The sequence below is a fragment of the Pangasianodon hypophthalmus genome, chromosome 2 (assembly GCF_027358585.1).
Source record: "Pangasianodon hypophthalmus isolate fPanHyp1 chromosome 2, fPanHyp1.pri, whole genome shotgun sequence".
Lineage (NCBI taxonomy): Eukaryota > Metazoa > Chordata > Actinopteri > Siluriformes > Pangasiidae > Pangasianodon > Pangasianodon hypophthalmus.
In genome coordinates this window covers 16,384,402-16,399,879 of record NC_069711.1, presented here as the reverse complement: position 1 = coordinate 16,399,879, position 15,478 = coordinate 16,384,402, and the positions used below count along the sequence as shown (strand labels likewise).

General features: G+C 37.8%; 2 protein-coding genes across 2 annotated transcripts; both read right to left on the bottom strand.

Moving 5' to 3' along the window:
- Positions 1-14: 14 nt before the first annotated feature.
- Positions 15-11,255, bottom strand: lrrc41 (leucine rich repeat containing 41). The gene is made up of 10 exons (XM_026926533.3): positions 9,722-11,255; positions 8,401-8,487; positions 7,467-7,537; positions 5,545-6,166; positions 4,574-4,798; positions 4,305-4,454; positions 3,370-3,468; positions 3,127-3,255; positions 1,146-1,218; positions 15-564 (listed from the first exon to the last, which is right to left on the bottom strand). The coding sequence occupies exons 1-10, from the start codon at positions 9,798-9,800 to the stop codon at positions 345-347; spliced, it is 1,755 nt and encodes a 584-aa protein (XP_026782334.1). The 5' UTR covers positions 9,801-11,255; the 3' UTR covers positions 15-344.
- Positions 11,256-11,396: 141 nt separating this feature from the next.
- LOC113544464 (cytochrome b-c1 complex subunit 6, mitochondrial) lies at positions 11,397-14,538 on the bottom strand. The gene is made up of 4 exons (XM_026943326.3): positions 14,384-14,538; positions 13,443-13,475; positions 12,666-12,824; positions 11,397-11,612 (listed from the first exon to the last, which is right to left on the bottom strand). The coding sequence occupies exons 1-4, from the start codon at positions 14,426-14,428 to the stop codon at positions 11,580-11,582; spliced, it is 270 nt and encodes an 89-aa protein (XP_026799127.1). The 5' UTR covers positions 14,429-14,538; the 3' UTR covers positions 11,397-11,579.
- Positions 14,539-15,478: the final 940 nt, after the last annotated feature.

Sequence of the window (15,478 nt, the reverse complement as noted above, 5' to 3'; positions counted from 1 at the left end):
CTGCACAAAACTACTACAGTAGAAACAATGGATTTATTCCAAAAATAATACATTTTTTAAACTTATGAAAGTGAAACATTTAGAAGAAACATTCTAAATTCAATTTTGGTATATGGTCAGATATCAAATCTGAAACACTCAGCATTCAGGATCATCATTTGGATCATGTGGAAAGTTAAGTAAAATTTTGTTTTAAATATGAGGAAGCCAAACACACAAATCACACAAAGCCTCAGTTTGTTTGGGGCACAGCAGTGTTGTAAGCATCAGAATCCATCCTTCATCGATGTTTTTTAACATTGTTCCACTCCCAGTACTGTGTGTATCTAGCATTAAATGTCTCTTCACATCACACTAACGTGATCTACCATGGCCGATCTGAAGTCCCATTCATCAGTCAGAACTTCACAGAACGGAAGGAGCATCCTCAGGGCTTGACCTTTGACCTCAGGGTCACGATTAAGTGGGTTAAAGCGCAGGTCTAGTGTGAATCGGTGAAGGGGATGGTATGCTACGATTCTTCGGCTGAACTCCAGCAGGTCAGCGGGGAGGATGAAGTTTGAGCTGCAGGAAAGTTGAGAAAAATGTGTATGCAAATATATACAGGTGAAAAAAAACCTGACATGAAGAAATCATGATGCTTCCAGAGATGTGTACTACACAATGATACAAATAACATCCTATCATGCTCCGTGGCACATATAAAAACACTGAGCAGGTCCAGTTCACTTCAATTTTGGATGAAGATAGCAAAAGGAAAAGATACATGTGAGTCTGAAAGAGGGTTCAGTATTTGGGCGACTGCTCAAATGGCTGTGTTTCAACAGAAACAGTAACAAAAGTGACACCTATATTTAGGCTCCATAGGAGAGTAAATCAGGTGGGAAAAATTGCCCTCTCCTCCATTAATATGATATTTAAGTAAAAACAGAAGAGAAGCTGTTCTTCAGGTGAGAATGTTAATGCAGGACATGATCAGACTGTCAGCAAGAACAATCTAACATCAACCACATGCAGGTTTTTCCTTTAATTTTTCACCCATCTGTATATACAACTCAAATCAAAAATTAACACCAGACAAAAGAAACTACATATTAGTCATATTACCAGAAATATGTAAGACTACATTATATTAGCAATATTACCTGAGGTCCAATTTGATTATGTTGCCAGGATGTTCTCCTAAAAACAGATCTGCAACCTCAATGACGCTTGAAGCTGAGAGAGACAGTTCAATTTTTTTTAGCACACATCAAGTTAATTTCACATTTTCCAAGAATAGTAAAAATATTACCCAGAAGCTTATAATTTCCTATTATAAGCTCTAATATACCAAATAAGATTTTTTTTATCTTATTTCTAGACATTTTTGTTTCTTAACTTCAAGCTTTAACTTGTCTTATTTTATTAAGCAGATAACTTTGCTTCTTTCTAGAAATAAATGCTTAAAATCAGCTAAATTATCTGCCAATAGAATAGATTATTTCAAGCTTGAAATTAGCAAAAAAAAAAGAAACAGGTTTAACAATTTTATTGTTGATTTCATGCAATCTTAGGACATACTAGATAATTTGACTATATCCAAGATATATTAATTTTCTAAGATGTCATTTTTCGCTGTGTAATCAGTAATTAGGGGAGCAAATAATATAAACAAACAAACAAATAATAATAATAATTAGCAGCATTTTCAGGGGCCAAGCACACAAGACTCAGTGAGCCGCACATTCACAGACATGCTTTGTTGCCTAAACAATCGCAGGAAAGCAGAGCCATAACTTCAGGCAGAGGGATTCAAGAATGATTTGTAGTTTCACTCATGATGTGTATGTTTTGACCACGAACAGTGGTGCAATTCTCTGACTGTAGGAGGAAAGGTCTAGATGAACAAATGGGCAGCAGGGTGCCATTCCTGCAGCATTGTTCAGACAGGTCTCAAGATGATGTGAGCCAAATTTGGTGAAGATTGGGCAAAATTAGGAAAAGGAGTAGCAAAAATGGCAGATGTAAGCGCTTTTGGCATGTTATCGTAACTTTTGCCCAGTAGGTGACGCAATCATGAAATTTGCTGCATAGCCTCTGGTCATGGTCCTGAAGATGCCAACCAAGTTTCGTGTCAGTGGGCAAAGGTGTTGCTGAGATACAGCCTTACTTCCTGTTTGGCGGCTTCGCCATCAGATTCCTTGGCCCATTACAGGCAAACTCTTTGAAGTATTCAAAATTCTTTTGTGAGGCTTACTCTGAAGATGAAGTGTGCCAAATTTGGTGATGATTGGAAAAAACTTGTAGTAGGAGTAGCAAAAAAACTGTTTTGGGCAAACTCCAAGATGGCAGAAAATTAAAAATGGCTTTTAAATTTTGGACACATGGTTCAAAAGTTATGACCATAAATATATTTCCAAATTAGGCCAAAATTTGACCCGATGGTGGCGTTAGAGTATTGGCAACACTTGGCCCAGATTTGGTCAGAATGCTCCATAGACCCTCCCCAATCAGACTGCCAAATATCACAACTTTTTACTAGACGGTTCTATGGGCTGCCATAGACACCCTAGCCAGAAGAAGAAGAAGCAGAATAATAATAATAAGAAAACATAGAATAACAATAGGGTGCCTATGAACCTTTGGTGCTTGGCCCCCTAATAATATTTTTTAAGTGCACTTTATTTGCCAAAGACCAAACTCTCAAACATAAAAGAAAAAACTACTAAATCCAAAATCTATGCTACACTACTGTGTAAATAACTCAATGTATTGAATGGCACCTAAATACATTAAATTGTGGCAAATTTGGAGATTTTTATGATGCTTTGTACATTTTCCTAAACAATCATAATCAAATGATATCACTGGGAGGTCAGATTTTTACCCTGTTACTAAACTGATACATTTCAGACTAATTCTGTGACATATGAACATGACATATTAAATATTTATTATAACTATAATATATTTTTAATAACTTGAGCATGTTTAAGCTATTTTTCATGTTTTTCGTACTTTCATTAAAAAACCCTAAATCCAAGTAGTTCATATATTTTGTTCGAACCCTGGTGTTACTGGTTCCAACAAGATAAGACCAAATTGAATGAATAAGTGTAAACGGTTTAGGGATTTGAGTCTCACCAAGCCGATTCTGAGACAGAGACAGAGAGCGAAGGGAAGAAAGTTCCTTTGCAGATGCTACAAATGGAACCAGGAAGTCTTTCTTCTCCGTGCACTTCTCTAGCAGCCTACAGTCTTTCAAGGACAGCTCTAAAATCAGCAGCAAAACAACAGGATTGGGATAAAGTACATTAAATTAATAAGTAACTACATAAGTAAGATTTACCTTTTATTATTTTTTAAAGAAGTGATGTTTTGTGTTACCTTCCAAAATGGAGTTCTCTAGTAGATGAATAATCTCATGGTGACAGTCTGCCAGGTTTATGTCTTCCAGCATCAGTACCTTCAGGAATGGACTGGACTCTAGAAAGGGATAACATTTTCTTAAAGTTATAAAGAAGATCAGGTTAGATCACCTGGAGATCTCTTTAATTACAGTACTCTTTAATTAAAATACGCTTTAATTACAGTACTCTGTAATTACAATATTCTTTAATTATAGTGGCTGGAGAAGACTGAATTTAATTTAACTCTTTATAATTTAATTTAACAGGAACGACACACAGAACAAAACAATGAACTCCTGAAATTTCAGTGTAGAGCTACAACTCACTGTGACAGGACATTAAACAAACTGCATAGCCCCACAAACGAAATAAAAATTAAGATAATAAAAACCGAGAAGAAAATCAGCAAAGAAAGGACAATTAACTACAGTTTAGTGAAAAATCTAAAATTTTTCTTGAATCAAAAAATCAAGAATAATTTCTTATTGATTAGAGACTAAAGAAAAGGAAAAAAATATTAACAACTCTGTTTTTGTTAATTAAATAATTAATTTTGTTAATTAATTATTAACAAAAGACGCATCAAAAAGAATTATTTCAAATCGATAAGAGAACAGTTATTATCTATTTGATAAAAAGGAAAATATGTCTATTAGCAAACTACACCCAAGCAAAGAAGTAAAAATATCTGCTATTAATTAATTTTTAATAATTTATATGATACTTTTTTGTAAATAACTGATACATTTTCAAGCAGCAAAACCTGTAGTCAACCAAATTACTATTAATTATCTATTAACAGAAACAGCAATAAATAAATAAATAAACTACAATAAAAATAAAAATAAACACATATAGAACATTTCAGTTTTCATTGTGATTGTGTTTTTATATGCAGTACTTTTGCAATACCTGGCAATGTGTGTAGTAGGGAGCGAGCCTGCCGTATTCCTGTGACGTGAAGGCTGCTGAGATTTGGAGCGTGTTGAAGCACAGCTGGTAAACACTCTACAGTTGTTTGGTTCTCGACTGCCTTCAAGGTGAGTTTCTCAAGAGAGAGTTCTGCATCAGAAAATAACAAACAGCAATCATTTACTACCCTGTACCTGGTGTAAACCTAAGTGGATAACTATTTATGTAACACATTTTAAACATTACAACACATAAAGAAGCAGCATTACGCATGTTTGGTGTGAACTGTACGCTGGATGTGGTGCTGCAGTCCCACCGCAGGCTGATGTCCAGGGAGAGGGTCCGCAGTGAGGGGCAGGAAATCAGCAAGCTGGCTAAATGACCCTGAACACACATGTTACCAAGGCTCAGGTCTTTGAGGGAACAGTGTGGGTTCAGGAAAAGCTTTCTGAGAGACTCCACCAAGTCAACCACTTCCTTCTCACAAACAAGCTCTGCACACAAGTAGACAATATGTATAATACAATATGTAAATACATACAGATATACAGCATGAGGGCAACACTGATACTATAGATGTGACATTTGAACTTGCAAAGGAGCTCATTGCCTGCTCAGGCATACCATCAGTGAGACAGTGTGTATATCTGCTCATATGTCCTTACAGCAAATCTAGTATTCACAAGTAAAATAAGCTTCACGTTGCAGACTTCTGTCAGTTGTGTTTGTGTTCCTCCAGTGGAAACACATCTAAAGTTATGTTCCTGCAAGAGGCACCTATTATTTCCATCTTAAATGCATCAATAACACAAACCCCATTAGACAGCTTCTGCAATTATTTAATTGAACCAAAGTTATCAGTAACACATCAGTATTAAATCAGTATCCTATCAGTAACACATCAGGGCCCCTGGAGGACTAGTGGTTAGGCCTCGGCGCTCTCACCACTGCAGCACAGGTTCGATTCCCAGCCAGGGAACAACCCCTGCTACTGGGGCTGCATAAAAACAGTGCACTCCCAGTGCCGGTCCCAAGCCCATATAATAAAAATTGAGGGGTTGCATTATGTATTACACATTCTTAATAAAATAATGTTGAAATGTACTTAAAAGCAGAAGGTATAAATTCAGTTAGGCCATGCAGGGGCTGTTAGAAAGTCTTCCTAAAACACAGAAACCCAAAAGACATATCTGACACACTGCCTCAGAAAAAGACAGCGGATTGTTGTTTAAGCACTTACGGGTGGTGCACAGGTGAAGTGAGCGGAGACCCAGCCAGGAAGGAAGGAGGCGAGACACTGCCGTCAATGAACAAACCTCCAGGTCCACTGAGTGAATCTGTCCCTCGGGACACATCCCGTTAGCACTACATGAAGGACAGAACTTGCTGTATACTGTCTCGTCCATGAGCAGATGCAGCCGAGGGCGTTTGGATGCTGCAGGACCCTCATCACTCCAGCTACAGCCCTTACATCTGGACATAATCCATCTGAAGACATACAAATCCGGAGTCCTCTTCAGAACTAGCTTTTTAACTGAGCCGTGGTCGAGAAGACGGTGCAGAACAAAGAGGACATCTGACTTTCTGTGTCTGAGCAACATCTTGGCATCAAGCAACCTGAGTGTCCTCACTTCCTTCTCCAGAGTGGCCAGGATGAGCCGTAGTTCCTCTGAGGCTAACCTGCGCACATCATGCACCGTGAAGAGAGAGAGAACCCGCACGTACTTGGCTGACACCGAGAGAACCGCACTATCATTCATGTCAAAAGCAGAGCTTTGTGCTTGTGACCTTCTGAACAGCACCGTGTGAAAATAGCTCTCCAAGCACATCTGCTTCCAGTCTTCCTTCTCCGGCTGCAGAAACTGGAATAGACAATTTAACATCCAATTAGTGCACACTTTCACCCTACACTTGCATTCAGCGAGCACTTTATTAGAAACATCAGTACACATACTCATTCATGCAATTATCTAATCAGCCAATCATGTGGCAGCAGTGCAATGCATAAGATCATATATATATATCAGGTGTACATATAGTTATAGTTTTAACTTTTCTTTCTTCCTTCCTTTTCTTTCTTCCTGCACTTTAACTGTCTGTGAGCTGCTGTGATAAACTTTATTGATCCCACAGTGGAGAAATTCACTTATCTTATCTTATCATGCAGATATAGGCCAGCAGCTTTGAGTAATGTTCACATCAACCATCAGAATGGGGAAAAAAGATATGATCTCTTTGATCGTGGCATGATTGTTGAGACCAGACAGACTGGTTTGAGTATTTCTGTAACTGCTGCTCTCCTGGGATTTTCACACACAACAGTCTCTAGAACTTATTCAGAATGGTGCAATAAATGGGCTACAACAGCAGATCACATCGGGTTCCAGTTCTGTCAGCGAAGAACAGAAAGCTGAGGCTGCAGTGGGCGCAGGCTCAAAAAAACTGGACAGCTGAAGACTAGAAAAATGTAGCCTGGTCTGATGAATCTCAGACGTTCATCAGTGGCCTTCCCAGGCACCATATCTGAATCCAGCAGAACACCTTTGGGATGTGGTAGAATGGGGGATTCGCAGCATGAAAGTGTACCTGAAATATCTGCGGGAATTGCATCATGCAATCATGTCAACATGGACCAGAATCTCATCTTGTGGAATCCATGCCACAACGAATTGAGGCTGTTTTGAGAGCAAATTGAGGCTCAACCCAGTATTAGTATAGTGTTCCTAATAAAGTGCTCAGTGAGTGTATATCTCAGCATTCTCCCAAATTATAGTTCTGTGTTGGATAGTCTACAGATGACTCACAGAAAGTGAGTGTAACAGTTAAAAAAAATTGCATTTGTAGGTGTTGAAACAGAATAAAATAAAATGGGCACAGACTGCTGTTACTCTTTTAGCTAAAGACTAAAAATAAAAATATTAAATGATCTTGACTGACTCACTTGAATACCCATATAAAGAACATAATCATTCAACATTCCGCATGTTCATGTTCCTGATAAGTGAGCGAAAAATAGATGAAATCCAACTCAGTATAATACAGTGCAAAAATCGGTGCAAAACTGAATCCCAAACATAAATAAATAGGTCAGAGAAAGTTACAAAGACGGTGTGGCACTGAACATTTCTATAATCTAGACCTGGATAAGAAAATGTCCAGTACCTTTAACTTCCAGCGCCATGTGCGATTCAGCTCCCTCCATTTTGCTGCCCATGCAGATGAACATGAGACTCCTAAAATGATAACACAATTTGTAATGTGAAAAACATTAAAAGGATATTAAATATTACACAAGCACAAAACTACAATGAATACAATAATAATAAATGATAAAATACATGCAGGTAGGTGGACTGGCTTTGCTAAATCGCCCCTGATGAGTGAATGAGTGTGTGAATGTGTATGTGCACGGTGCCCTGATATGGACTTGTATCCCATACAGGGTGTTTCCCTGAATGAATGAATGAATGAATTAATGATAAAGACATGTGCAGAGATCATGGCAGCAATGCTTAATGTGATCACTAGTTTATTCCCTTGTAAAATACATTTAGTACACAATCTTGTATCTTTTTCTGTTTGTATGCATTTTTTGCTAAGGAAAAAAAAACTGTTATAAGGTCATGATTCATTTCATAGCTGGTTGATTCTGATTATATATATATATATATATTTTTTCCCCCCTCATATTACCATTATTATTATTATTATTAGAATATGTCTCACTGTCTTATTGGTATGTGTGTTCTGGAAGCTTCATACCAAGTCAAATTCCTTGTGTGTGTGAGCACACTTGGCAATAAAAGCTCTTTCTGATTCTGATGATCAAGATGACAGACCAGAACAAAGACCACTGAAAAAAGACAGCATGACGATGTTCAGCTCTAATCCAGTTTGTAAGAGATCTAATCCCAGGTGACACCACCGTGATACACTCTGAGACAGAAATGGGCTGTGTGCACTTTGTAATGACAAAAATAACACACATTTTGTAAATACAGATACAGGTTATGTAACTTCATTCATTCATCTTCAGTAACCACTTTATTCTGGTCAGGGTCACGGTGAATCCAGAGCTCTGTCTGTGCATATTTACCTTTTAGACGAGCTGCTTTTTCAATCCTGTCCAGGTAGTACATGTTCAGGTGAGGCATCAAGTCTTTAAGAAGTGAGGCTGGCAAATCTAGATCAACAACATCAACAGCAACTTAAAAAAGAGGTTTGTGAGAGACTGTAACTTCGATGAAGCATTAGTGTGAGGATGCCAAAGGCAGTAGTGATGGTAATTCCGGCTCTTTTCAGTGAGTCAGATCATTTGGCTCAGCTCAGCAATAAGAGCAGTTTCTGTTGGCTCATAAATGATTCTGCCATATTTTCTAAATCACACAAAGTTTGATATACTGTGATTAGAGACTGCTCTTCTTTGCCCACCTGTGGCTGAAGCTTAGTAATAAACTCTTATTCTACCTTCTAATTAACAAAGTGACATTACTTTGCATTGCATTTTATAAAATCTATTTCAATAATTATTAAATCAGCAAGATACTATAAATGTACACTGATAAATTGAGTGAGCATCCCTGCATTAATGTTATTGTGCTTGCTGGGTCTGAGCTTCATTAGGAAGATTTCTTTCCATTTAACTTGATAACTGATCACCTCCTTTAGTAATCTGACTACACAGAGTTCATCTTTAACAAGCAGCAGATCCTCACGGTCATGCTGAATAACACACACTGAGTCACACATGTCAGTTTAAAAAGTTTTTCATGGAAAAATTTCTGAGAGAGACAGAGAGAGAAACAGACAGGCAGACAGACAGAGACAGACAAGAGACCGACAGGCAGAGAGAGACAGAGAGACAGACAGACAGACAGATCTTCACTTTTTCTTCACTTGTTAATCTTATCATTTGTTCTCTGTTCAGGTTTTATTCCTTACCCATATAAATGCTTTGGTATTACATTGTACAATTTGTCATGCCAATAAAGCTCTTTTGAATTTGAATTTAAATTGAGAGAGAGAGAGACAGACAGACAGATATACCCTGAGAGAGAGAGAGAGAGAGAGAGAGAGAGACAGACAGACAGACAGACCCTGAGAGAGAGAGAGAGACAGACAGACAGATATACCCTGAGAGAGAGAGAGAGAGAGAGAGAGAGAGAGAGAGAGAGAGAGAGAGAGAAATTCAATATGAGTCAGATCTCGAAGCCGACTTGAATGAGTAGACTCAGCATTAACAGACAAAATGAGAGAAAGTTTCCTTCACTCTTCTTCTATCATCTGACTTTTGTCTGATGAACAGCAGATTAATGCTGCATGTGTAATCACTCAAAACTCTGCAACACGTATTAGTCATTTAACAAAAAATCTTTTTACCCAACACACACACTCACACACACAAAGCCATTCCTCACCCCCAGCTTGACTCTCCAGCACGTCCATATGCTGAGCCACTTTCCTGATGCACATCTGCACCAGAGTGAAGCTGCCCATGTTTGGAAACAGAACAGTTGAAACTGAAACCAACAAATCCTTCCTCCTGCTGAAGGAAAGCCTCAGAGTTTGTTTGTTTTTGTTTGTAAGGTTTTTTTTAAATCACATTCTTAAAATAACTGATCTGATCTGACACACATGGACTGAAAATGTACAAGCAGATTCTGTTTACGTGCACATGATGTAGCTGTAAGCGAGTGCTGGCGCGTGAAGGACGCCAACGTAAACAAGTGCCGCTTCATTTTCAAAATAAAAGTCTAATACTGCACGTGTCGTGTGTAATTTTTAAAGCTGAAAGTGTATTAGGTAAGATTAATCATTTTTTGTTTTTTTTTCAAGACTACTTGTTTAACGATTAGGTGAGATCGATATTTGAATGATTCCCGCCCATGTTCACGAAGCTCCGCCCCCAGGATCGTATGCAGCCCGTATAGTGTTTATAAGATGACTGACAGGAGGAGCATCCAATCACAATGAAGAATTCTGCTCCTGCGCTCAGCTTTCCAAGCAACTATTCAATGATTTAAACTTTTGAAAAGGCCAAAAGTTTTTTTTAATCATGTTCTACATATCCAGGTTATTTGTACAAGTAAGGAATAAATAAAATTAACTATTGCACCTTTAAAGGGAATTTTTATAAGGTCATGTTTTCATGATTTTTAATAATCTCCATGAAATCTTGGAGTTTCTTAAGTAGATACAGCACAAAGGCTTCCACATAGCACAGAACTGTGTCTAGATTTGGATTGTCAACATAAAATTAATATATAGCAATGTTTAGATTTTAGAGTTAAACAAAACTATTCAGTTTTAGCTTGATGTGGTAGTCTTGAAACACAGGGATTGCAAAGATTCATTCATTCAGCATAAGGAACCACTTTATCCTGGGCAGGGTTGCGGTGGAGCCAGGGCCTATCCTGGGGACACTGGGCATGAGGTGGGAATACAGCCTGTCCATTGCCAGTCTATTTCAAGGCACCAAGGCGCACACACACACACACACACACACACACACACACAGGGGCAATGTAGAGTCACCTTCTGACATGTTTTTGGGAGGTGGGAGGAAACACCACACGGACACAGGAAGAACATGTGAAACATGTGAGGCAGCAACGCTACCCTCTGTTCCACCATGCCACCCTGGCTGCAAAGATGCAGTGTGAAAAAAACAAACAAACTGCCCTTTCAAAGGCTTCATGGTCATATAATAAATAGAAAATAGAAAATCTATTACAGTATGCCTAGAAAATCTTACAGTATGTCAGAAACTACACCCTATTCACTGTGCATCATTTCATGGAAGCCATCCCGTGCTCATAAAATCTCACACTTCTCTGCAATAGGTTAGTGTCTGAATGATGTACTCTAGCAGGTACCAGATATCCAAAGTGTACTTTGGATTAGATTTGGAGGCAAAAGAAAGTAATAGACCACAAATGCAGCAGCACAGCAATCTTCTCCAAAAGTCTTTTCTTCTGCATGTGATCTTATGCAGGAACTTGACAGGGAATTCTCAGCTACTCTGTGGTTGTTTGAATGTTCACTTCTATCAACATCGACACTGGTTGTAGAATAGTATTTAAGTCAGAGATGTACACATTACAACATTTTATTCACAAATCATCATAAGCAGATTGGACACACTGCTAGGTACAGTACAGCGGCTCGGTTGGAAAAAAAAATGTCAGCAATCACCTCACTGCCTATAAATAACAACTGTATTAGTGATCCTGACAGGACAGCCATGAAGAAGCAGTGATGAGGATCTGAGGAGCTTCATTTGACCGAGTGGAAGAGCTTGTGGGCCACCTGGACAAAGACAGAAGAGAGATTAACAATAGTGCTAATACAAGTGAGGACAAAAAGGCACTGGTTTCAGATTCATGCAATACTGATAGAGTCTATAAGCTAATTTTTATAAGTGTGCTACTGTGCACTGTGACTATCCAGACCTCTCTCACACTCTACATCAGATCAGTTTCAACTTATCTGGATCAACCACAGAACCCAATCCAATATCATACAAATCTGACTACATAATACTACTAGATCCAGATTTAATACTACTACAATTATGGCTCGCTGTCCCGCAAACATCCACAAAAATTAAATAAGGAATAAAATGCCCAAGGAAGGAATTAAGTAAGGAATTTATATTATTTAAAAAAAAAAAAAAAACAGGGGGGTGTGATAATTTTTTTTTCTTATAACATGTCTTGTAGTGTTTTATTTCTCTTGTACCACAGCAGTATGCCAACTATTGCAATTTTTTATTTCTTAAAGAATGACACCTCACACGTTTATAGCTACATTTAATGTCAAGGAAACAAGTTAGTTCCTTCCATAAACATCTCTTTACAGAAAGCTTGGAGCGAGCCTTGGAGAGTCCCGTGTAAGCTGTTACTATTGTAGAAATGATAACATAGTAGAACAAGCGCATTAATATAAACCTTGTGATTCGACTTGCTGCCAGCACTACTGTCAGAGCTGATGTTAGAAACTTAATCAACAACTTCTGACCAATCTGATTCGAGATTTCAGCAGTTCTGGGGTATAATATTCTAACAGTAGTGTATCAGACTATTCCCATTCTGAAAGTTCCCTTTTTAATGTAGTGCTTTACTTCTACAAATGGATACTCACTGAATCCTTGCCTTATTTTTTTAGAACATCATGAGATCATGAGTACAGGTTAGTGAAGGATTCACCTGGTATGAAGCAACTACGGTTACTTCACAGAGGAGACAAGGAAGAATTTACAAAGAAGACTGTATGTAGCTCAAAGAAAGAGCACTCAGACCTATCAAATATTGAGCTCTGATAACAGTATTCTATTGGAAATGAAAAAAAAGTTTTACTCACGCAGTGATCCCGTGCATGCAGGAAATCGAAAAGCTCCTCAGTGCAGTCCTCTTCAGTCGACCGTGAGCCCACCCTCGTCTCGCACATCTCGAGTTTCTCATGTGCGTGGACGCAGTGCTCTGTCTCCTCACATTTCTGCCTGATTGCCTCTAACGGGTCCTACATTCACAACCATCACACACATCACATAGCACACAACAGGAGGTTCTCTTATTAAACATCAAGCTGGTTGTGTTTGTAAGTGTATTATTTGTCTATTTATTGTCATAAGGCATGTGCAGATAATTTCTTTCAAGCGACATAAAGATTGCAGTGTTCTAAAGCCCCTCATTGTGGATCAATCTGAGAGTGCATGTGTCACATGTGTCCTACTTAAAGAAAGCATGAAAGCACATTCAAACACAAATAGCCTCAGCAAAGCTTTCCCATTTCCCATGATAACTGAATCTTCCAAATGATAACTGCCTTCCAAAGTCTCCTAATTTAATATTTAATACAGCATTGTATGTTTCTTTCTCTGCAATCCTATAATTCTGTTCACAGGAGAGAGAAACAGAAAATGTTGGGGGGAAAAAAAAGGCAGGACAGACAGAATTGTCAGGAATAACAGATTTTAATACACATTCCTCACTATAATGATAATTTTTGCATGCTTCTCTATGTGTCATATTTTATGTCCTGAATGTTTTTTCTGGATTATAAGTAATTAAACAGAGGTGTTAGTTTATAGCTAGGCAAATCTTGTCTTAGCATTGTCAATAAGCTTGTCCAACATACCACCATTTCTTCTTCTTCCTCTTCTTCTTCCTCCTTTATTGAAACAATGTGACATTGGAGAAATGGAATTAGCTTCAAATCTTTTATACATTTAACTTATGTGCACAAAATCATCATTTTCACAGGCTCTGTATTACTTTTTGTATTTGTATTTGCCCTGTGTTTCAATTTCTAAGAAACTTCATGTATCAAGTAAAGGAACTTTCAATATAAATGTCTAAATCATCACGCTGGTGTCTTGAGACATGGTTCATTCATGTCCCATACATTTGGTTGAATTACATACATGTCCTTTTTTGGCTGAACTGTTTCTTTAAGTAGCTGGACTAAAGCTCCACTACACCACATTGCTTTTGACAGTGTGTTTCCATAAATAGAGACACACTACATATTCATTTATTTAAAAGAAGAAAAAACTCTCTGGTCTGTTCAGTGCAAAGATGATGATGATACAGTGAGCCAAATGTCCAGATACAGCAGAGTCTGTGTTGTCACAATATCCAGGATCTTCATCTTAAATTGGTCATGTTACATCATTTGCTTTTAAAAATATATTACCAATATATTACAATACACCCCCTAATTTCCAGCTCAAGTTTCCCTTTAAACAATTTTGATATAAATTTGATATTAATAAAAGAGTTCAAATTGCCCAGGATCCCATTTGTGAAATCACTCCTTGGAAATTACTCTATAATTTAAGGTCCTATAGTGCTATTTTTTTAGACCGTTGTTCATGGAGTTCATCTGATTCAATGAACTAATTTGACTACTTGAGCTTTTAAATGTACAGCAAAGGTGACCAGAGGAATACAGGGATGCCGCAGCATAGCACTGCTAGCTAAGCTACATTATAAAGTGTCCTTATGGAAACGCTTCCCTAAGCCGTCTCTTAAATTTTGCATTTATTTTGAAGCAGAGGCTTAAATATCAACCCTCACCTCCTCTGGGTCTCCGTTTAAGATCATTTTCTCCTCAAACACCATGATTTAAGACAAGTCGTCCTACAGATTTCCTGACAGCACAGGGACGGCGGCTAGTGGAGGGCAACGGGACACTTCCGGTGCATCCGCTCGTGCGCACAGTGCAGCTAAAAGACCTTTAGGTGTCTATCTCTCTGCCTGATTCAAAATCACAGCCGCTCGCGTGCGCTGATTAATCACAGCATCAGAGAAGTGTTCTGTCAATGATCGTGGATTATACTGCGTAAAACTTTTTAAAAGTAATTTTTTTAAAGATATCTGATATTTCAAGCTTCCTAAAATTATCAACTATAAGATTTTTTTAAAATAAATGCTGTATACTTGACGAAAATATAAAACGACGTTTAAAAAATACTTCTTAATAAAAATGTATGGAGTGTCTTTTAATTCATTTATTTTAATTAATGGAGTGAGAAGGCTGGTGTTTTGGGTCACAGTGTGTAGTTGATATGAACTTTTAAGGAAAACTCCTCCCATGAAAAATGGTCATATTGAAATATTTGTGAATGTGGTGTTAATTTAAAAAGTTCAGCTATATCAAACATAAGGTCAGGTTTGATACAGCTATATGACACAGCTGTGCTGAGTTATGGCAGTGAACTCAGTTCAGTTAGTAAGTGCTCTTTGAGATGATAAGAACAATGGCACTGATGGTAGTATTAACATGAAATTTGGAGCTTTGGAACCTGTTTGAGTAGAGTGAACAGATTAGGAGGTGAGAAAGCTAGTGAAAAGAGTGACAGACAGAGTGAAAGCACTGCCGCATGACTCTCTTTTTAGATAGAGATGAAGCATGGGCTAATTCCCACTGGCACCACTATCAGCAGGTAGGCAAATGACATTCTGTCTAAATAAATAGACCAGTATGAAAGTGATGAAAGAAGTTTAAAAAAAAAAATCAACTTGGAATTAAAATTTTAATTTTAAAATTTATTTTGGACACCACTGAAGATTACATGTTAATTATCAAGATTAATAGGCAAATTGTTCATATGGATTTTTCCTCATAAATAATATAACCTCTTATGTGTGCCCCAACTTATAGACAGAAAG